Source organism: Erythrolamprus reginae, chromosome 4 (assembly GCF_031021105.1).
Source record: "Erythrolamprus reginae isolate rEryReg1 chromosome 4, rEryReg1.hap1, whole genome shotgun sequence".
NCBI classification, from domain to species: Eukaryota; Metazoa; Chordata; class Lepidosauria; order Squamata; family Dipsadidae; genus Erythrolamprus; species Erythrolamprus reginae.
The window spans coordinates 910,628-933,468 of record NC_091953.1 but is presented as its reverse complement, the minus strand read 5'-3'; the positions used below and the strand labels follow the sequence as shown (position 1 = coordinate 933,468).

Sequence of the window (22,841 nt, the reverse complement as noted above, 5' to 3'; positions counted from 1 at the left end):
TGTGTTTTTAGCCACCAAGAGCAGCTACTGCAACCGCTGCTGGGGTTTGCCTATAATGCCAATATTTCTTGAATATGATCCGTTCAAACCCAGTTTCACTTCCCTTTCATCCGTAGCAGCTTGTTCGGTGGGAGGCCCACACTGCTCCCAGCCAAATGCAAAGGGCCTGAAATGAAAATGACTTCGCTCTAAATGTTGAAACGAATAATAAATATACTTTTAAGAACTCCATGTTTCTTCTTCCTTTTGCATCTTCCTGGAGATGTCACTTTTCTCAAGTCTGTTTGTGTCTCCTTGTTTCCAACCCTCTCCTGCTCTCTCTCCTCAGCGTCGCCCCTCTCCCCTTGCTGGGGTTCTGTTTCCACCTGGCTCAGGTAAGGAAAACCCATCCGTGTCTGGCAGGCGACCTGCAGCCCTCGCAGAAAGTCCCCCTCCTCCTGTCTCCCTGAGAGCAGCAAGGCGGCTCACGTATCTTCACAGCCTCGGCAACATCTCCAGACGAGGAGGAGAGACCTAAAATGTCCCGGGCGGTTTGGTGGCACCGGTTCCTCTCTCCCGCTGCCTCTTGGCGGGCGTGAACATGTCGTGGACTCTGTGCACCTGCCTGCTCCTTGGGATCGCCCTGGGATTCTTCAGGGTGCCAGGTAGGCCCCCACCCACCCCTGGGATTTGAAGGCACCTGCAGGGAGTTTGTGCCTGACGAAAGGGGCTGGTGTGAAGGGCGGTTTGCTCATCTCCACAGCACAATCCTTGTGGCTCTCTCGAAGGATGTTCTAGCTACCGTATTTGTCAGAGTATAAGGCGCACTGGAATATAAGACGCACCTTAGTTTTGGGGGAGGAAAATGGGGAAAAGAATCTGCCTCCCAGGTGTTCATCTGGCCTGCATCCTTCGTCTGCTCAGCTTCAGCACATTATTTTATCCCCTGGTTAAGGGACTTTAAAAAACTTTATTCTGAGCGAGTAACCGTGAAAGAGCTTGCAAGCCAGTAAGAGCTGAGAAAATCATTAGCACCTGGTAGGAAACAGTCTGAGCAAGTAGAGCAATGGGGGGGAAACCTGCAAAGACTCAGGGCTTGGAAAACATTCTTTGCAGAGAGTAACAGTGAAAGAGCCTGCAAGCTGGTTAGAGTTGGGAACATCGTTAGCACCTGGTTAGGGCTGGAAAGAAACATTAGGAGCAAGTTAGACCAATGGGGGAAAACCCTGCAAAGACTCAGGGCTTGGAAAACATTCTTTGCAGAGAGTAACAGTGAAAGAGCCTGCAAGGTCAGAGCTGGGAAGATTGTTAGCAGCTGGTTAGGGCTGGAAAAAAGCTACAGTCCAAGTCTCCGGAGAGGGGTGGCATACAAATCTAATAAATTATTATTATTATTATTACTACTACTACTACTACTATTACTACTACTATTATTATTATATTATTATTATTATTATTATTATTATTATTATTATTATTATTATTATTATTATTATTATTATTTACATTCAGAGTATAAGACGCACCCAAATTGTCAGCCTCTTTTAGGGAGGAAAAAGGTGCATCTTATACTCCAAGACATATGGTAGTTGGTCCTTGAGATCCAGCATCTCTGGAGTCTTAGATCCTAAAGGAAGAACAGTGAGAGAATTGGAGGGACCTTTGTAGGGTCTTTGCCTTTCGCTCCGTGTTTCCAGTCTGGTGGCATCTCCATGGCAAGGCGGCTGGTCAACGCAGCCTTTGGGAAGAGCCATCAGCTACATTGCAATTCAATCAGCCCAGGGGAGGATTCAGCAGGGCTCGGAATTGGCATTGGTGTGTCTTGATCTGTAAGCGAACCTTACAAGATGTCATTAGACGTCCCCGGCGGGGGAAACAGGACACCTGTCATTAAACTTTCAAGCCAGGGAAGGGACCGCTCTACATTTGGCAGATTGCACCCAGGGGGAGGCGGGGGGGGGTGCCCATGGCAGAGGGGAGAAGGGGGTCAGCTATGACCAGCGGCATGGATGGACTCTCAGCTGGGTCACGTCACCAGGGCCTGCAGAATGGCCTAACCATGACATATAATAATGAAGAACTTAGTAAGAATAAGGATCAATCTTAGGGAAAGTGAGGATGGTGCTTATCAAGGGCTGATTTGTAGGCTGTACACGTAAGGCTTGTGGCATTGTAGCAAAAATATTGGCGAAAATCTTGATATCTTGAATAAACTTGAGAGCTTTGTTTGCTGATGATGACAAAGACAACTGGTAATAAAGACGATATGTACTTGGTAATATTTGGATTGTTATTCTGACTTATTACGTGTGTGAGTTTAGGCTGTTTACCTGAAGATGTTATTCCTCAAAGTAAACTTTAATTCAAGTGAGTATATATGTGTGTGGCTGAGTAGTTATTCACAACTCATCTCAGTCTAAACGTTTCTGTGTGTGTACAACCCTGGTAAACAAGGATCACTCTGAGTCCCCGAAGAAGAGGGCAGCCTTTCGATCTAACAAACACACAAACAAACAAACAAACAAACAAACACCTTCCTTGAAAGAGGGGGGGTTCCTCCAGGGAAATCCCTTCGGGGGCTCCTGCAACCCACATTCAAGGGGGAGTTTGACCTCCTGCCAAGGCCGAACCCTGGAGACTGTGGGGAGAGTTTTGCGCAGGCAGAAGGAAACACCACCCACTAACCACCGTTAACCACTATACTTAAGTGAAGTCTTCAATGCAAAACACTGCAGCAGGCTTTCTTGTAAAGATATATATTTTACTCTTCTTAGCAAAATGTTTCTCTAAATAAACGATCACCTTTGCATTTAACCACTATGGCAAACCACCCACAATACTATCATACAACTCCTATTACATCCACCACTGCACCACCCACAAAGCACTAACTGTTAACCACTCAGCACAAACCACTAAACCACAAACCACACCCCTGCAAGGGTGCTTTTTCCTTTATATAGGTTACAGCCAATCAGGTCGCAGCACAGCAAACCCATGATTACATACTGATTATGGCTACAGACCATTTTCTTGCATTGTAATATTACTTGAAGAAATGGAACCGTTTCCCTGCCCATCTTCAGCTTGGCAAGCCTTGCACCACAATGACCCGCGGGTGGCTTCCCCTGTGAGCATTAATCCACCGAGAGCCCTCCTGTCACGCCCGGTCAGTTCGGTTTAATTAGAGCCCATCGTTTGGCAGACGGGGCGCTGGACCAGGGAGAGGAGCCCAGCAGATGGGCAGCTGAGGGCCCCTGTGCCTGGACCCGAACCCACCTGTGCTCAGAGGAGGGACTCACCTGGGACAGGAGGGAGGCTGCCCAGCAAGTGACCTTCTCCAGCCCTGTTCCCAAAGGTTTCTCCAACCCTGAAACCATATCATTCCCTGACCCCCAAAACTTCACCCTCAGACTCTCCACTGTTGACCTCTCCCGATTCCTAAGGGGTCAGAAAGGGGCCTGCATAAGTGCACCAGTGTCCCTTCCGTTCAGGTGGGGGTTGCTGCTCCTGACCTTATTGGTGCGCTGCGCATGCAGCTCTAGGTGTCTGAGTGCATGCGCGTACACACGCGCACACACGTCAGCAAAAAATTGCCGAAATCTTTATTTGTTTATTTGTTTGTTTGTTTGTTTATTAGAGTTGGAAGGGGCCTTGGAGGTCATCCAGTCCAACCCCCTGCCCAAGCAGGAAACCCTACAGCACCCCAGCCAAATGACAGTCCAATCTCCTCTTGAAAATGTCCAAAGTTGGGGAGTTCACAACCTCCGCTGGCAGGCGGTTCCACTGGTTGATCTCTCTGTCAAGTTCCTCCAGGTAGAATCTCTCCTTGGTCAGCTTCCAACCGTTGTTCCTCGTCTGGCCCTCTGGTGCCCTGGGAAACAGTGTAACCCCTTCCTCTCTGTGGCAACCCCTCAAGTGCCTGTAGACTGCTATCATGTCCCCTCTGGCCCTCCTTTTCTCTAGGCTATCCATGCCCAGTTCCAGCAACCTCTCTTCATAAGTCTTGGTTTCTAGTCCCCTAATCGTTTTGGTTGCTCTTTTCTGCACCTTCTCCAGAGTTTCTATGTCTCTTTTGAAGTGGGGTGACCAGAACTGAATGCAGTCCTCCAGGTGTGGTCTGACCAGGGCGTAGTAGAGTGGTATTAAGACTTCCCTGGTCTTGGAGTGTATTCCCCTGTTGATGCAGCTTAGGATTGTGTTGGCCTTTTTAGCCGTTGCTGCACATGGCTGCTTCATACTTAGACGCCCCGAGTCCATGTGCACTAACCCATGGATACAGAGAGGGAGGGGCTCCAAGGATTGCTGTGTGGTTGGGAGAAGGCAGCAGCATCCCCCTCCCCTCCCCTTGCCTCTCTCTCAGGGCTCCCCTCGGCCCTTCCCTCCCTGGTTCTCCAACCTGGACCTCCTCTCCACAGGCTGCTCAGGAGCTCCGGGCAAGGCGGCCTACCAGCTGTTGCACCAACTCTTTGCCAATTACTCCAGCGCTTTGCGGCCAGCAGAGGACACCGAGCGGGCACTCAATGTCACCCTCCAGGTCACCCTCTCCCAGATCATAGACATGGTAAGGGCAAAGTGGGGGGTGGGGGGGTGGAAGGCCCCATTTCAAAGTTGGGGCCTGGTGAGAATCGGGGATGGCGGGAAGCCCGAGACTCGTGTCCACGATGGCACCTGGGATTTCCGTCGCTAAGAGAGACAGTCCTCAGGGGAGCTTTGCCCCATTGTATGACCTTTGTTGCTGCCGTTGTAAAGTGAATCACTGTCGTTGTTCAGTTAGTCACCTGGTTGTTAAGTGAACCTCACTTTTTAAATGTTTAATTTATTTATTATTAGAGTTGAAAGGGACCTTGCAGGTCACCAAGCAGGAGGCCCTACCCCACCCCAGCCAGATGGCAGCCCAGTTTCCTTTTGGATGTGTCACGTCATAGGGCGTCCACAACCTCTGGTGGCAGGCCGTTCCGCTGGTTGATCGCTCTCACCATCAGAAATAATAATAATAATTTAATTTCTATTAGATTTGTATGCTGCCCCTCTCCAATGACTCGAAGTGGCTCACAACAGGCAATACATCATATACAAATCCAATATTAAAAACAGTTTTAAAAACCCTTATTAAAAAACAATCATACAACCCAAACAAACCAGACAGCTAAGGGGTATCTCAATTTCCCCATGCCTGGTGACATAGGTGGGTTTCCAAGAGTTTACAAAAGGCAAGGAGGGTGGGGGGCAGTCCTAATCTCCGGTGAGAGTTGATTCCAGAGGGCCGGGGCCGCCACAGAGAAGTCTCTTCCCCTAGGTCCCGCCAGATGGCATTGTTTAGTCGACGGGACCCGGAGATGACCGACTTTGTGGGACCTAACCGGTCACTGGGATTCGTGCAGCAGAAGGCGGTCCTGGAGGTATTCTGGTCCAATGCCATGTAGGGCTTTATAGGTCATAACCAACACTTTGAATTGTGACCGGAAACTGGTTGGCAGAAAGTTCTTCCTTATTTCCAGGTTGGATCTCTCCTTGGTCAGTTTCCATCCGTTGCTCCTGGTCTGGCCCTCTGGTGCCCTGGAAAACAGTGTGACCCCCTCCTCTCTCTGGCAACCCCTCAAATACCTGTATAGTGCTGTCATGTCCCCTCTGGCCCCCTCTTTTTGCTAAACCATCCATGTCCAGTTCCAGCAGCCTCTCTTCGTATGTCGGGGCTTCCAGTCCCTTTACTGCTTTGATGGCTCTTTTCTGGACCGCTCCCAACAGCCCCCGCCTCTATTCTGACCCCTCAGCAGCTGCAGAATAAGAGCGGAGGCTTCCAGGCCCATCGTAGTGTTTCTCAGAGCTCCCTGCAAAACCCCACGGCCGGCCCCCTTTCTCCGGGGGGGGGGCAGCCTTCAGCTTTCCCCTTCTGTTCCAGGACGAGAGGAACCAAATCTTGACCGCTTACCTGTGGATCCGGCAGGTGTGGGTGGATGCTTACCTAAGCTGGGACAAGGAAGACTACGGCGGCATTGACAGCATCCAGATCCCTAGCAGCTACGTCTGGAGACCTGACATCGTCCTTTACAACAAGTAAGTGGCCGAGGGGGGAGGGGGAGGTGTGGGAGGGGGTCAGAACGGCCCCTGGAGAAGGACAAGGCAGCGTCCGAGAGGCTCCCTCTCATCCACGAGGTCCCAGGACCAGCCCTCCTTCCCTGGCAAGGCTGCAACCAGGATAAAACTTTGGAGACCTTTTCCCAAAGGGGCTTTTACCCCCCCACCCCCCAAGAGTCAGCTGAACTTTCTGGGTTTTGCCTTTGAAGGTGTTTTGCTCCTCCTGCCAGGAGCTTCTTCAGTTCTGACAGGATGGAGGTGAATGGAAGGATTGTGACTCCGTGCAGAGACCCTTGGGAAAACACCTTTGGGGGCTGAAGTAGCAGCTGCCTTGGAGGGTCCAGACTTTGAGGGCCCCCAATGCTACGTCTGCTGGAGGGGCTGAGGCAGCACTAGCTGTGGGGGATTCTCTTTACACTCACTGCTACAAGAAATAAAAGGAACATGCAAAGAACACACCCTAGATCTGAAGGAATGAAATGTTCTCATGGAATCCTTTGTTCCGGACAAAGTTGAATGTGCTGACAACAACATGAAATGGATGGTCAATCAGTGTTGCTTCCTAAGTGGACAGTTTGATTCCACAGAAGTTGGATTGACTGTTATATTGTGTTGTTTAAGGGTTCCCTCTATTTTTATGTCTTGAGCAGTGTATATCAGCACAGAGCAAAGAGCACAGTCACCATGTGCTTTACTGCTCAACTATATAACTATAACAAGGAACTCTACTTAGGACAAAAGAGCAGAGTATATACCCATGATGGTCAACCCAGGGCAGAACCTCTGAAATTCTGAAGAGATGAAGAAGCTTCTTCCATGAGAAGTGAAACATCTTCAAAGAAAATACCAGAAAGTCCAGTTCCCTCTTGGGAGAAAAAAAAGCACCTTTGAGACTTGTAGGTCAGTCTTTTGTCAGGTGTGGTGGCTCCTCTGAGCAGGAGAGAGAGGCTCAACCTCCACGGGGGCTGTCCAGGACGTTGGCGGTCCACTCCATTTCCCACCATTTCTGGAAGCCCAGTTGATGCTCCGTCCCTTTCCACACTATGATTTCTATCCTATCCAGGCGGAGGTTGCCACTTACTGCTGCTACCGGTGGGCTGTGCGCGCAGCTATGGGTTGCCACTGCACATGATGCATCCCCAGTAGGTTTTGCTTCTGTGCCTGTACAGGGAGCAAAGTCTTGTGAGGGGACGTGTGTGTTTTGCTTCCTGTCCATGCGCAGAAACAAAAAAGCCAACGAAATCTCGTGCGCTTGCCTCCCCTTGCAAGATTTTGCTTCCTGTCCATGCGCAGAAGCAAAATCTCACTAGGACACACACACACACTGGACACATGAAGCTGCATGCACAGCTCCCGTTATACTACCGATGCGCAGTGTCGCCCACCCTGAGGAGGCACTATCAGGATCGGGCCCTCCCTGATGCAATATTCCAAATTGCAAGAAGAATTGTGACGACTTCAACCGTGTAACAAAGTAATCTGATTGGCTGAGAAAAGTATATATACACAATGCAGCTGTGCATAGGTGTGGCTTGTGGATTGGCTTGAAGGTATTGTGGCTTAGTATTTATTGATTGATTGATTGAATGATTGATTGATTTTGTCCAATACACAATGAGGGTTTTAGTGGGTATACACATAGTAAAATACATGATGAAGGTTATAGAGGAGATACTCATAGTAAAATATATCTAAGAAAGAAGAGAAGAGAAGATATAGTAATAGAACATATCAATGAAAGAATAGAAGAAGAGATATAGGAATGGAAGAAAGGGATAGGAGATATAGGAGAGCAATAGGACAGGGGACAGAAGGCACTCTAGGGCACTTGTACTCACCCCTTACTGACCTCTTAGGAATCTGGATAGGTCAACCATAGATAATCTAAGGGTAAAGTGTTGGAGGTTTGGGGATGACACTATGGAGTCCGGTAATGAGTTCCACGCTTCGACAACTCGGTTACTGAAGTCATATTTTTTAAAGTCAAGTTTGGAGTGCTTAATATTAAGTTTAATATTTAAATATTAAATATTTAAAGTATGGTTTAGAGTGGCTTGTGTTGTGAATTGACTGTAGTGGCTGAAGAATTGTAGCTGAATATTACAACTGAGAATAGTACATAGAGAACTCTTAGTACTTTGTATAGCAACTGCTAGAGAGATAGTTGCAGTGTAAATAGGTAGTATAGGTGTGCTACGAAAGGAGTAAATATTTTCCTAAGAAACTCTTGGATTATCTCCAAGATAAAAAGGTTCTTGACCTCCTGGTCTGAGGTAGGCTGGCCAGCTGCTTTGGCTATCTGGGGGGGCTAGCTTCTGCAAAACGTCACTCCAACATGAACCCGCTCCCGCTCCCACCCCACCCTGACCGCTGCCCTCCGCTTGCCTCCCAAGTGCCGCTGACCAGTTCACCAGCTCCATGGAGACCAACGTGGTGATCCGCTGTGACGGGCAGGTCCGGTGGGACTCTCCGGCCATCACTAAGAGCTCCTGCCAGGTGGACGTCTCCTACTTCCCCTTCGACGGGCAGCGGTGCCCGCTGACCTTTGGCTCCTGGACCTACAACGGCCACCAGGTGGACCTTCTGAGCATGCAGGAGACGGGAGACCTGAGGGACTTTGTGGAGAGCGTGGAGTGGGAGATGCTGGGCATGCCGGCCACCCGGAATGTGGTCACCTACGGCTGCTGCTCAGAGCCCTATCCGGACGTCACCTACACGCTGCTGCTCAGGCGCCGGGCCTCCTTCTACGTCTTCAACCTCCTGCTGCCCTGCATCCTCATCTCCTCCCTGGCCCCGCTGGGCTTCTACCTCCCGGCCGACTCGGGGGAGAAGGTGTCCCTGGGGGTGACCGTCCTCCTGGCCCTGACCGTCTTCCAGCTGCTGGTGGCGGAAAGCATGCCGCCCTCCGAGAACGTGCCCCTGATTGGTGAGTGGGGGGCCCAAGGGTGTAGATAGCAGTAGCCAGAGCCCTTAGACCTCTATAACGCTTCATGGCGCTTTCCCAGCCCTCTCTAAGCAGTTTACACTGGTCAGCCTCCTGCTCCTAATAATCTGGGTCCTCATTTGACTCCCCTGGGAAGGAAGGAAGGCTGAGTCCACCTGGAGCCGGTGGTGAGATCTGAACTGCTGAACTACAGCTAGCAGTTGGCTGAAGTAGCCTGCAGGGCTGCACTCTAACCACTGCACCATCTACAGATCTATCATCTATCAAGCTACCTTCCTATGCACAGTTATCTTTATCTACTCTATCTATCTATCTATCTATCTATCTATCTATCTATCTATCTATCTATCTATCTATCTATATCATCTATCTATAGATAGATAGATAGATAGATAGATAGATAGATAGATAGATAATAAATAGTAATAGCATAGCAATATCCTTTAGACTTATCTACCGCTTCCTAGTGCTTTTCCAGCCCTCTCTACGCGTTGACAGAATCAGCCTCTTGCCCCCAACAGTCTGGGTCCTCGTTTGATCCAGGAAGGAAGGAGGGAGGGAGGGAGGAAAAGGACCATAGCCCTTAGACTTATCTACTGCTTCCTAGTGCTTTTCCAGCCCTCTCTAAGCAGTGGAGAGAGTCAGCACATGGCCTCTGAGCATATTCCTCCTTAGTTCCAGGTTGCTTCTCTCCTTGATTCGCTTCCGTTACCTCTTGTCCCACTCCCCTTCTTGGGGGGCAGCCCCTCAAATACCAGAAGATGCTCTCGTGCCCCCCCCCGGTCCTTGGTTCCACTCACTCCATTCCTTCCTTCCCCCCAACCTCCAGGGAAGTACTACGTGGCCACCATGACCATGATCACCGCCTCCACCGCCCTGACCATCTTCATCATGAACATCCACCACTGTGGCCCCGGGGCCCGTCCCGTCCCCAGCTGGGCCCGTAAGTTCATCCTGCACCACATGGCCCGCATCTTCTTCGTCTACGAAGTCGGGGACGGCTGCAAGAGCCCCCCACACGAGTTGGACTCGCTCCCCCATGCCCAGAGGGCCAACGGCGAGGAGTCCACGCAGGGAGGAGGACCCCAACTGTCCCGAGGGCCTGGACCCGAGGAGCAGCCGCCTTGCCCCAGAAAGACATGTTGGTGCCACCAGGAGAGCATCCTTCGCAACGTGGACTTCATCGCCAACTGCTTCCGAGAACAGAATGTGGCGTCCAGGCGGACGGGGGAGTGGAAGAAGGTGGCCAAGGTCATGGACCGCTTCTTCATGTGGGTCTTCTTTGCTATGGTGGCCGTCATGAGCATCCTGGTTATGGGCCAAGCTGTGTGACGCATGGGACCCACCCAGTGAAGGGCTGACAACATTTTTACTACGACACTGTGGCCGAGGCTTATGCATTTTCCTGCAACATCTTTCTGTGCAAATTGGGGGCTCTGGGGGGGAGCTCCATTTTCTCTACCCCACTGCATTTCTCCCCCCCACATCCAGGCAGCAGCCCACCCCTGGGACCACTGTGTGGCGGGGAAAGACAGGGGAGGACACGTGGGGACACACGGACGCGCATGAGACTTTGGCTATGTTTTCCTTTTCTACACATGCAGAAGCCAAAAACCACTGAAACCTCTCTTGTGCGCATGCGCATCCCCCACAGGATTTTGCTTCCTGCACATGCCCAGAAGAAAAACCTTCCTCGGACACATGTGTGCGCATGCCGGAGGTGCAAAGCTGCATGTGCAGCACACCGGGGGCACACCATCCTGGCCCAGACGCATGGAGTTGCAAAGCAGGGGTTGGTGGCTGGTGAAAGCGCTTATGGGTCAAAACAGACCGTTTAATGAAGGGTCACACTAAGGCCCAAGAGAAGGAAGGACGATATTAATTATTAATTATAATTATGACCTTAATTATTTTTAAAATTGGAGACTCAGTTTATGCACTATTGATTGAATACTTAATCATTTTTAAGTGTTAAGTATTAAGTTTTTAAGTACAGTGGTATCTCTACTTAAGAATTTTTCTAGATAAGAACCAGGTGTTCAAGATTTTTTAAATCTCTTCTCAAGAACCATTTTCTACTTAAGAATCCAAGCTCGGAAAAATTTCCCAGGAAATTTGGGAGTGGAACGAAGGCCTGGCCAGTTTCCTGCCCTTCCCCCTTTAATCCCGGCCATCTCGGGCTTTTCTGGGCTGCCAGAGGAGCTTTTTGGTGGCGCTAAGGAGGCTTTGGCAGCCCAGAGCGAACGGAGCATTTTCCTTTCCCTGGGCATTTGGAGAGGGAATAAACCTCTGCCAGCACCCAGAAAAGAAACACTCCCTGGGCTCTGGGCAGCCACTGTCCTCCTCCTCTTCTTCTTCCTCCTCCTCCTCCCACCCAAATTCCGAGCTTTTATTTCTTTCCCAATGGCTTTGCAGGCATTATTTGCTTTTACATTGCTTCTACTTACAAACCTTTCTACTTAAGAACCTGGTCACGGAACAAATTAAGTTCTTAAGTAGAAGCATTCAATAAATAGTGCATAAACTTACTACCCCCACTGTGTCATCCCCCCCCCCATCACTGCTCCCAGTCAACCTCCCTGGGTCATTTCTGGTTGGATTCACACAACACCTGGGACCAGGTCTGTTAAACTTAGCTTGCCACTTCCGGGGGCCATTCCCTTCCCTTCCAGGTTGGCTAATTAATTTGGGGGTCCTTGAATGTCCAAATCTGGGAAATGGGTCAATTCTGTAGCCAAGTGAAATGTACAAGCATTGCGCAATGGTGGCCGTAGAGACTGACTTTGGGGGACCCTCCTGGAAGGCCCCTGGCCAACCTATCCCATAATATCACTTATTTATAGACACAGCACATAACCATCCCTTCTCCTTTGTAGACTTTGGGCGATCAGGCTAAATTCCTTCCAGACCTGCCCACTGGTTCCAAATAGCGTCAAAATCACTTGTTTTTTACTTTTATTTATTTATTTGTGTATTTGTCAAACAATTGTAGGCTGGTAATTTGTACAAATAAAACATTAGATAAGTAATGATAAAAAGTAACGATAGAAGACATGAGGACAGGGATGGCAGGCACAGTGGTGCGCTTATGCGCGCCCCTTACGGACCTCTTAGAAAGGGGAAGAGGTCAGTTGTAGACAATCTAAAGTTTTGGGGGTTTGGGGAAGAAACCACAGAGTCGGGTAGTGCATTCCAGGCGTTGATCACTCTACTGCCAAAGTCACATATTTTGCAGTCTAGTTTGGAGGGGTTGGCACTGAGTTTAAATCTATTTCGTGCTCTTGTGTTGTTGCGGTTGAAGGTGAAGTAGTCGCTAATGGGAAGGACATTTTGGTATATAATTGTATGAACTATAGTGAAGTCGGAAGGAAGAAGACGGAGTTGTAAGTTGTCTAATCGAAGAATTTCAAGTCTGGCGGAGTCAGGTTCTTTGTTGTGAGTAAGTTATTTTGTTGTTTTGGAGAGGGTTATCGGAAGTTGGTCCTAGGAACGATTCTGATGTTTCGTGATCGCCTCTTGCGAAGGTGGAGAGTCCTCCATTTCCTAATTGGCGCAACTGAAGCTTTAAAAGCAGGGAGGGTCCAACCGTAGCCCTTTTACGACCCCTGGACTTCAACTCCCAGAAGTCTCCAGCCAGCATGCCCAAGTTGAGAACCAGTAAACGAGGTGGATCTTTCTGCCCCTTCCAACTCTATCATTCATGACTGGCTAGGGCAGGGGCAGGCAACGTGGGCTCTTCTAGGACATGTGGACTTCAACTCCCAGGATTCCTAAGCCAATCATGCTATCTCAGGAATTCTGGGAGTTGAAGTCCACTAGTCATAGAAGAGCCAACCTCTGGTCTAGGGCAATGATGGCAAACCTATGGTGGCACGTGGAGCCATATCGGAGGGTGCATGAGGCATTGCACAATGTCAGCACCAGTGTGCATGTTTGTGCTGATCAGCTGATTTTTGGCCTTCTTTTCGGCCATTTTTGCCCTCCCCAGGCTTGAGGAAAGCCTCCTGATCCCTGGGGACAGCGAGAACGGCCCAACAGGCCTACCGGACGTCTGGAGGCTTCAGTGAGACCGGTGCACATGTGCAAGGGGCAGTGTGGGAGTTGTACGCATACACACGGACAGGGCTTTGCATTATGGGTTTGGCAGTGAAGGCCCTGCTTGTCTTTGGTGCTACTGGAGCGCCCCCCTAGGCCACACGCCAAAAACTATTCGCCATCGCTGGGCTGGGGAATTCTGGGAGTCGAAGTCCGTAAGTCTTCCAAAGTTGCACAAAAGTTGGACATCTCTCATTTAGCACAATGGAGCATAGGAAGCGCCACCTTGTGACCCGATGGAGGCCATGGCAACCGGACTCTTCTGATGCTGCTTCTTCTGTAGTGGCACCCACAGAAAAAGGTGGGGAGACCTTCCCAAGCGTTGGATCACAAGAGTCCCGGGGGCCCCAGGAGCCCCACGGCAAGGAGGGGGCCCCAGAGCAGGAGTGGGGCTCGGCCTTCAGCGGAGAAGGGGCTCCAGCCTCCACCTGCCCAGAGAAAGAAAAACAGGTTGGCTCCTCTGCAGACCATGCCCAGCGGTGCCCTTCTCCAGCCCCTGCCCACAACCAGGTGGCCCCAGTTTATCAAAGTCCGTTGCCAGTAAGTAAGTCAGTAAGTCAGTCAGTCAGTCAGTAGGTGTTGTGGTTGGCTCTGGGCCAGTTCCTGCTCCGAGGACGGTGGGTGTTGGTTTGGGAGAATCCTCACATTATCAGAGACCGGTTTTGCTGCCAACAGCTTCGGACAGCAAGGATTCTGTGTCAAGGGCAGATTCTGGGAGTGAAGCAGGATCGAATGATGGGGTAGTGACAGGCAGCCCATTAGCTAATGGCCCCATTAGTGAATTATCATTAGATTCAGAGGAAGAGGGATTCATAGATGCTCGCAGGCGCAGGTTTATGACGAGAAGGGATCAACTGTGCAAGTATTATCGAAAATAAGGGAGAACACCTGTGGCTGGGGCAATTAGGCTACTGGGGCTGTTGATAAATTGCCAGCATCACTGCCTCTTGGTGTGGGAGAATATCCGTTTGGAGAGGGATGAGTGCTGTTTGATTTTGGACTGCTTCAGGATTTACCAGGACTTTTTGACTATATCACAGTTAAGTACAGCTTGAGGACTCTTGAAGGGGGGGGGGGGCTGTGACATCTTCACAGCTGCCTTTTATCTGTTCTGCTTTTGCTTTTGCTGTTCACAGCATTCAAGGCTTGTGGTTTGTGGGAGAGCACTTTGGCTGATTAAAAGTGCGTGTGTACAATATTTTTCTTTTGATAAACCAACTCTTTGTTTTCCTTTAAAACAGTGTGTGTGTTTGAATTTACACTTCGGACTTAATTGGGGCCCGTAACGTGAAGCCCAGCATAACAGTAAGTAAGTAAATCAAACAATCAATCAATCAATCAATCAAAGAAACAAACAAACAAACAAACAAACAAACGGAAGATTGCTTTAAACGCCGAGGGTTTGTCGTGTTTGGGGTCAGAACAATGCCAGTCACCATCTCACTCCCAAATCAGGCCGATGCCCTGGGATGGAGACTTGGGAAAGGAGCCGGGGTGGCGCAGCAGGTAGAGTGCAGTACTGCAGGCCACTGAAGCTGACTGTACAGTACATCTGAAGGTCAGGGGTTCAAATCTCATCACCGGCTCAAGGTTGACTCAGCCTTCCATCCTTCCGAGGGGGGTCAAATGAGGACCCAGATTGTGGGTGCAATAGGCCGGTTCTGTTAAAAAAGTGCTATTGCTAACATGCTGTAAGCCGCCCTGAGTCTAAGGAGAAGGGCAGCATAAAAATTGAATAAATAAATAAATGCCCCCAGCAGGGAGATAAAATGCAGCAATTTGGGGAAGGGGAGGGAGGGGGGAGGGGGGGACTTCATGCAGGTGAGCCATCCGCCTTCTCTCACCTGACGTGAAGTGACATTTCTGCGTCCGGCACCTTTTCTCTGCAGAAAGGGAAAGAAGAGGGGGAGGGTGGGAGAGGGAGAGCGAAGAGGAGCGAGGGAGGGGTCCAAAAGATGCTTTTTATTTTCATTTATTATTTTCATTTTTTTCTTCAAAAGGGAACTTGGACTTTCTTGGGTATATTTTATTCTTTGAAAACATTTCGCTTCTCATCCAGGAAGCTTCTTCAGTTCTAGCTTCAGTTTTGGGGGAAAAACCCCTTTGGGACAAACCATGACCTGGAATGATTGAGAATCCCCATCCAGGTTTCCCTAAAGGAACTCGGTCTATTTAGCCTAAGGAAGAGAATAGGTGGAATAACAGGAGAAGGGGACCACCTTCTGGCCTGCAGATCTCCTGGGGAGTGAAATAATAATAATAATAATAATAATAATAATAATAATAATAATAATAATAATAATAATATTTAGATTTGTATGCAGACGGTCCTTGACTTACAACCTAAGTGAGATATTTGTTAAGTCAATTTTGTCCCATTTTACAAACGTTCTTAGAAACATAGAAATGTAGAAGATTGACAGCAGAAAAAGCCCTCCTGGTCCATCTCGTCTGCCCTTATAATATTTCCTGGATATTTTATCTTAGCATGGATCTATGTTTATCCCAGGCAGGTTTAAATCCAGTGACTGTGGATTGATCAACCACGTCTGCTGGAAGTTTGTTCCAAGCATCTACGACTCTTTAGGTCAAATAATATTTCCTCATTTTTTCCCAAAAGTTCTGCACTACCGGGCAGAATATGCATAAACACTCCCTTATCTTGATACCCATGCCAACAGGTATTCTTAACGTTCTGCTGAAAGTGGTGGGCACTAATCACTGAGCACTTGTTATATGTTGTGTGTGTGTGTTTTATATTATAAAATCAATAAAAATGTTTGGAATTTTTTTTTCTCACGTTGCTTCTGATCTTTCCCCCAACTGACCTCAGATTGTGCCCCCTTGTTTTTGGGTTCATTTTCCTATGAAAAACACTTCCCTCCTGAACCTTATTGAACCCTTTAAACCTATTTAAATGTTTCAATCATGTCCCCCCTTTTCCTTCTGTCCTCCAGACTAGACAGATGGGGTTCATGAAGTCTTTCCTGATAGGTTTGATGCTTAAGACCTTCCACCACTTTTGTAGCCCTTCTTTGGACCTGTTCAATTTGATCCATATCTCTTTTTGTAGATGAGGTCTCCAGAACTGGACACAGTATTATTCCAAATGGGGTCTCACCAGCGCTCTATATAGCGGGATCACAATCTCCCTCTTCCTGCTTGTGATACCTCTAGCTATGCAGCCAAGCATTCGACTCGCTTTCCCTACCGCCTGACCGCACGGTTCACCCATTTGGAGACTGTCAGAAATCCCCTAAATGAGGAGATGTGGGAGACCACCTCATCCCCAGGATCGCCAAGGGTCAGTCATGACTGAATGGGTACCATCACCATCACCCTCATGCTCCATCTACCTGGCATCCTAGCGGTTACCTTTCATGAACACGCAGTTGTAGACACTGTCGTCCTCGAGCGAGAGAAGGTGGATGAAGTTGGTCTCTCGGCCCCTGGTGAAGTTGACCACCTTGAACTTCTCAAAGGGGGGGATGAGGACCTCTTCCTCCCCCGGGAAGAAGGAGTAATTCTTGATGTTGACCCCGTAGCAGGTCTCGATGGTAAAGAAGCTGTCGGTACCAAAGCGCAGGGCGCTCTCGTTGCTCCGCGAGGACGAGGTGAATTGCCCGAAACGGACCGGCTTGGCGTGCTCGGACGTGAAGCGGATGTTCCTGACCCCACGATAGACCTTCTGGCATCGCGGCTGAGCGGTGAGGCCCAGCAGGTGGAGGGCTCGCGTCAGGAGGAAGTGGAAGGCCTTGAAGTGGAAGTGGCCGAGGTAGCTCTCCCGGGTGCGCCCGGCCTCCCTCACGGCGGTGTTGAAGTCCCTGTGGAAGCGGCCCTGGGCGGTGTAGGCCATGAGGGCGATGGCCTGCTCTGGCTTCAGGCCGTGGGACTCCGGGAAGGAGGCCTTCCTCTCCCGCCACAAGGAGGATGCCGCTGCCCAGGCATCGGCGTAGACTCTGTTGGTGGCAAACTCTGTGCGGTTCAGCTCGGCCACTTCCGCTTCCATCAACTCCGCGCAACCCTTGTACTGGTCATCGAAGGAGGTCGAGGCCATGCTGAGAAGCACCTCCTGGATGGGGAAGAGGTCCCTCCTGGCCTTGAGGGGGAAGGCCCCGATCTGGAGGAGGAGGAGGAGGAGGAGGAGGAGAGCGTGAACGGGCAGAAGGGAACCAGTGGCTCAGACGGGGCTGGGCCATGAAGGCTCTCCCTGGGAACTGGACTGGACTGGACTGAATCGGATGGTTTTAATGGGAGGGGAGGGGAAAGAAGAGGGAGGGAAAGGAAAGGGAGAAGAGGAGGGGAGGGGAGGAGAGGAAAAGGAAAGGGAAGGGAAGCAGTGAATTAGACTAGAATAGACTAGACTAGAATAGAATAGAATAGAATACGGAGGGGAAGGGAGGGGAGGAGAAGAGGAGAAGAGGAGAAGAGAAGAGAAATAGATAGAGAGAAGAGAGGAGAGAAGGGAAGAGAAATAGAGAGAAGAGAAGAGAAGAGAAGGAGAAGAGATACATAATGGAATGGAATGGAAGAGAGGAGAGGAGAGTTGTACCTCTACATGACTGGCAGGGGATGTGAACCCAAATCTCCCTAATTTTAGATTGAAACCTTCATGAGGACATCATGGTGGGTTATTTAAAAAAATTCTACACTGACCTTTGCCTGGTGTCTTGGTTCCTATTGGCCCAATAAAAGTGCTGCTTCTTTATGGCTTTTGGGACAGTTACACTCCAGGGCTTGTTCTGGCCCTTGGAGGTTGGTTGCTTTCCCTTCATACCTGGACATCCCCCACCAGCAGCCACATCCAACACAGCGCCAGAGATGCTCGGGGAAGCACCGGAGGCTCCATCCTTCACTCCTGTCAAAGCAAAACAGAGAGATTGTCATGCCTGCTATTCCAAAACAGAACAGAACAGAGGAGTTGGAAGGGACCCTGGAGGTCTTCTAGTCCAACCCTCTGCTGAAGCAAGAAACCCTATAACATTCCAGACAAATGGATGTCCAGGGTCTTCTTCAAAACTTCCAGCGATGGAGCATCCACAACTTCTGGAGGCAAGAAATTCCACTGGTTAATCGTCCTCACTGTCAGGAAATTTCTCCTTAGTTCTGGATTGGTTTTCTCCACGACTAGTTTCCATCCATCGCTTCTTCCCCTGCCTTCAGGGGCTTTTGTTGACCCCCTCCTCCTCTTTCTTTCTTTCTTTCTTTCTTTCTTTCTTTATTTTACTTATTGGTCAAACCTGTATAGAATAGTAGTAGTTTGTATAAACATAAGTAAAAAGTAACGATAAAACGGTAGGCACAGTGGTGCAGTTAATTATAACAACAAGAAGAATAACAACAGAGTTGGAGGGGACCTTGGAGGTCTTCTAGTCCAACCCCCTGCTTAGGCAGGAAACCCTACATTTTTTCAGACAGATGGTTATCCAACATCATCTTAAAAACTTCCAGTGTTGGAGCATTCACAACTTCTGGAGGCAAACTGTTCCACTAATCAATTGCTCTGATTGTCAGGAAATTCCTCCTTAGTTCTAAGTTATTTATTTATTTATTTATTTATTTATTTATTTAGATTTGTATGCCGCCCCTCTCCGCAGACTCAGGGCGGCTCACAACAAAGTGAAAAACAATTTATAACAAATCTAAATTTCTACTAAAAACATTTTAAAAACCCCATTTTCTAAACACACATACACACACACATACCATTCATAAATTGTATATGCCCGGGGGAGATGTCTCAGTTCCCCCATGCCTGACGACACAGGTGGGTCTTAAGGAGCTTACGAAAGGCAAGGAGAGTAGGGGCAGTTCTAATCTCCGGGGGGAGTTGGTTCCAGAGGGTCGGGGCCGCCACAGAGAAGGCTCTTCCCCTGGGGCCCGCCAACCAACATTGTTTAGTTGACGGGACCCGGAGAAGGCCCACTCTGTGGGACCTAATCGGTCGCTGGGATTCGTGCGGCAGCAGGCGGTCTCGGAGATATTCTGGTCCAGTGCCATGAAGGGCTTTAAAGGTCATAACCAACACTTTGAATTGTGACCGGAAGTTGATCGGCAACCAATGCAGACTGTTGCTTCTCTCCTTCTTTAGTTTCCACCCATTGCTTCTTGTCCTACCCTCAGGAGCTTTGGAGAATAGCTTGACTCCCTCCTCTTTCGGGGCAACCCCTGAGGTATTGGAAGTCTGCTATCGTGTCTCCCCTGGTCCTTCTTTTCATCAAACTAGCCATGTCCAATTCCTGCAATCCTTCTTCCTCTGTTTTAGCCTCCAGTCCCCTAAATCCTCTTTGTTGCTCTTCTCTGAACTCTTTCTAGAGTCTCAACATCCCTTTTGCATAGCAGAAACCAAAACCGAATGCCGTATTGCAAGTGTGGCCTTACCAAGGCCTTGTAAAGTGGCATTAACACTTGGTGTGATCTTGTGACATATGAAAGAGATCGGGGTGCTTATAGATTTATTTCAGGATGTTCCTTCCCACCCACTCCCAACTCTCGATCCCTCCACTCGATCCCTCCTGAGCTGCAGGGATTCTTCTCACATTAAACTCAGAAGAAAAGCAGAAACTCAATGTCTCCGTCCCACCTAAAAACCAAGGAGAAAGGCCAGGAGAAGTCAGGAGGGATTGTCTGCCTCGCATTAGGGGCTCAGGTGAGCAACCCACCTTGGGCAGACGCTGTCTAGATGCAAAGACTCACAGAGCTCTGTCCTTTTTGTTTGCAATTTGTTAAATTTTATCTCTTTTTTAGGGGGGGGAATAAAGTTTTTAATTTTTTTCTCCACCTCAAAAAACATACAGAAATGAAAACACAACATCAATGCCTAACATTATATATACTGTATACTGTATAATGTTCTTATCTAAAAAGAAACAAATGAAAAAATCCTAAAATTTTATTTTCATTTCAACTATTGTAACTCCGTCACTCCAACAATTAAGCAAACAAAAATGAACATTTTATATTTAGAACAATATAAATCTTAAAACTACTTTACATTTGCGTTCATGCTGCCACCATTAACCGTCTCTTCTTGTTATGCGGGTTTCTCCCATCCAATTTCTCCTTCTTTTACATTATTTTCAAAATAATAATTTTTTATTTTAACTGTTTTCCTTTTCAAACCATCTTCTTTGTCTTTAATTTTCAGTGTAATTTTCTCTTAAGTAAACATGCCAAATATGGATTGAAGCGCCATGGCACAGATTGATTAGATAAAATCAAAAGGCAAAATAGAAATGTTGACAGCTAATAGCGCTTTGAACCCGAATGAGAACAGAAAACAATCTTTGAAATCCAGGTGACAACATTAGAAAAGGAGGCAGCACAAGATAAACAATGCACACCAAAACAAAACAGATATAAATTAAAAACGTTGATTTAGAATTGGGTGATTGATATTATATTGCATTGTATTGAAATTTGAAGGGATGTGAATTTGTATGTTTGTAAGGGTGGAGGAAATTTTTAAAAAAGTTTGCACCCCCCACGCCCCCGCAAAAAAGAAAAAGGCAATTGCCCCCAGGTTCATCCCGAGACAAGAGGGGCTTAAATTCAACCAATGGATATTCACCAGGAGGCCACTGAGCAATTCTGCCAAATATACCAAGAATGTGACTTTCCTAACTTCTCTCTCGCCAAGTTGCAGGAGGAAGAGGAAGAGGAGGGGGAGAATTAAAGAGTTTCAGGGTGGTCCAGACTGGGATGAAGGAAGGGGAGGCATTTACCTCTCTTGTACAGGCTGGGAACGATGGGCTATGTTGTGGCTAAGTCCTCTTTCCTTCTTCCATCCCTTTGCCTGCTTCCTCGGTGCCTCTTCTCAGCTGTGGCAGGCCGTCAGTGTGACTGGTTATCAGTCAGAGGGCGCTTTTTATAGACCCCCGCTGGAAGCCCTTGTTGCCTCCAGGGTTATTTATACCCCCTGGTGTCGTACACAAGGAGATCCTGAGTGTCACTGACTTTCAAAACGAGGGAAAGAGGAGATCAAAGTCTCCCGTAAGATCCCACCTGCTCCAAAAGGTTGCGCAATAGACCTGGATAGACACTGAGGATGATGGGAGTTTAATCTACGAGGGTTGTCCGGAAAGGAAGGTAACAAAGCCCATAGCTCTCGTGGGGGACGTTCACGGGGGAAGTTGGTGTGACTGTCGTAGAGCAGGAAGAAGGCGGAAGAGACCGAGCAGTGCCAGGGGTCAGGAGATCATCGACTGGTCTTGTGTTGGAGGTTAGAGATGAGCCTCCTCATTCCATTTCCCTCCAAGGGCGAAGTGCGCGCTGTCATGCGCTACCTGAATGCTGAAGGCAGGAATGCTGCTGCGATGGGGACCAAGAAATGTCCGCGAACATTCCCCATGCGATGGGGGCCCAAGATTGCTGAGTTTTGAATTTTGGGGCTGAAGAAGACTGGACATGGCGCCACTGCCTTGACTGACGTTTGCTCTCTGGAGTCTGGTGATAGGCCTCAGTTTCATCTCCCGTCACTGTACAGTGGAGAAAAACCTCGCCTTCAATCTCAAAACGGTCAAGGAATTCTCGGGTGGCACCAACTTTGTTGACGTGGTGCGCTTCCGGAAGCATCTTGGGGACCCATCGTAGCAGCATTCATGCCCTTCGCATTCAAATAGCGTATGACATTGCGCCCTTCGCCCTTGGAGGTCAACGGAATGAGGAGGCTCCTCTCTCACCTCCAACAAAACGGCCATCGATGATCTACTGATCCCTGGCGCTGCTCGGTCTCTTCCACCGTCTTCCCGCTCCACAATGGAAATAGCCACTTCCTCCGCGAACATTCCCCGCAAGAGCCACAGGCCTTACAACCCGACTTTCTGGCTAAGCCTTGTATGTGGGTCCTTCCATTTGTATTGTGCCCTCAGCTGAAGGACCCATTATTATGCTGGAGAACTCCCCCAACATCTGGCGCAAACACCATTGGGAAAGGATTCACATTTCCAGAACAATTTATTAATAATAATAATAATAATAATAATAATATTTTATTAGATTTGGGGTCCTTGATGCTCCCTGAGCCTGCTAGGTGATGTCATCAGGGCTAGAAGAGAGGGGGGTTAGTGAAGAGAAGAGGAGAAGGAGAAAGAGAAGAAGAACTGTAGGGTCCTTGTAGAGTCGGGGTGGCCCAGTGGTTAGAGTGCAGCACTGCAGGCTTCCTCAGTTGACTGCTAGCTGTAGTTCAGCAGTTCAAATCTCACCACCGGCTCCAGGTTGACTCAGCCTTCCCTCCGAGGTGGGAAGGGACCTTGGAGGTCTTCTAGTCCAACCCCCTGCTTAGGCAAGAGACCCTACACCATTTCAGACAGATGGTCATCCAACATCTTCTTAAAAAGTTCCAGTGTTGGAGCATTCACAACTTCTGGAGGCAGGCAGTTCCACTAGTTAATTGGTCTCACTGTCAGAAAATTTCTCCTCAGTTCTAAGTTGCTTCTCTCCTTGGTTAGTTTCCACCTGTTGCTTCCTGTTCTACCCTCAGGTGCTTTGGAGAATAGCTTGACTCCCTCTTCTTTGGGGCAACCCCTGAGATATTGGAAGATGGCTATCATGTCTCCCCTGGTCCTTCTTTCCATCAAACTGGACATTTACCCAGTTCCTGCAACCATTCTTCGTATGTTTTAGCCTCCAGACCCCTAATCATCTTTGTTGCTCTTTTCTGCACTCTTTCTAGAGTCTCAATAACTTTTTTTTAATATTGTGATGACCAGAACTGGATATACAACACGTAAACCGCAAAACAGAA

General features: G+C 48.7%; 2 protein-coding genes across 2 annotated transcripts; one reads left to right on the top strand and one right to left on the bottom strand.

Moving 5' to 3' along the window:
• Positions 1-4,472: 4,472 nt before the first annotated feature.
• On the top strand, positions 4,473-10,366 carry LOC139166161 (neuronal acetylcholine receptor subunit alpha-10-like). The gene is made up of 4 exons (XM_070749391.1): positions 4,473-4,543; positions 5,882-6,036; positions 8,451-8,983; positions 9,831-10,366. The coding sequence occupies exons 1-4, from the start codon at positions 4,541-4,543 to the stop codon at positions 10,331-10,333; spliced, it is 1,194 nt and encodes a 397-aa protein (XP_070605492.1). The 5' UTR covers positions 4,473-4,540; the 3' UTR covers positions 10,334-10,366.
• A 3,057-nt stretch (positions 10,367-13,423) lies between these two features.
• Positions 13,424-17,945, bottom strand: LOC139166163 (erythroblast NAD(P)(+)--arginine ADP-ribosyltransferase-like). Its single transcript, XM_070749394.1, has 4 exons — positions 17,874-17,945; positions 16,472-17,216; positions 14,941-14,979; positions 13,424-13,524 (listed from the first exon to the last, which is right to left on the bottom strand). The coding sequence occupies exons 1-4, from the start codon at positions 17,943-17,945 to the stop codon at positions 13,424-13,426; spliced, it is 957 nt and encodes a 318-aa protein (XP_070605495.1).
• Positions 17,946-22,841: the final 4,896 nt, after the last annotated feature.

What these genes read in the sequence shown, in the direction of transcription:
- LOC139166161 (XM_070749391.1), top strand. An exon ending in GACATCGTCCTTTACAACAA is followed by an intron (nt 6,037 to 8,450) that starts GTAAGTGGCCGA and finishes TTGCCTCCCAAG; the next exon opens with TGCCGCTGACCAGTTCACCA. An exon ending in CGAGAACGTGCCCCTGATTG is followed by an intron (nt 8,984 to 9,830) that starts GTGAGTGGGGGG and finishes CCCAACCTCCAG; the next exon opens with GGAAGTACTACGTGGCCACC.
- LOC139166163 (XM_070749394.1), bottom strand. Translation starts at nt 17,945, where the DNA reads ATGGAGCCTCCGGTGCTTCCCCGAGCATCTCTGGCGCTGTGTTGGATG. An exon ending in TGCTGGTGGGGGATGTCCAG is followed by an intron (nt 17,217 to 17,873) that starts GTATGAAGGGAA and finishes CTCCTCCTCCAG; the next exon opens with ATCGGGGCCTTCCCCCTCAA. An exon ending in CAACTGCGTGTTCATGAAAG is followed by an intron (nt 14,980 to 16,471) that starts GTAACCGCTAGG and finishes CCCTTTCTGCAG; the next exon opens with AGAAAAGGTGCCGGACGCAG.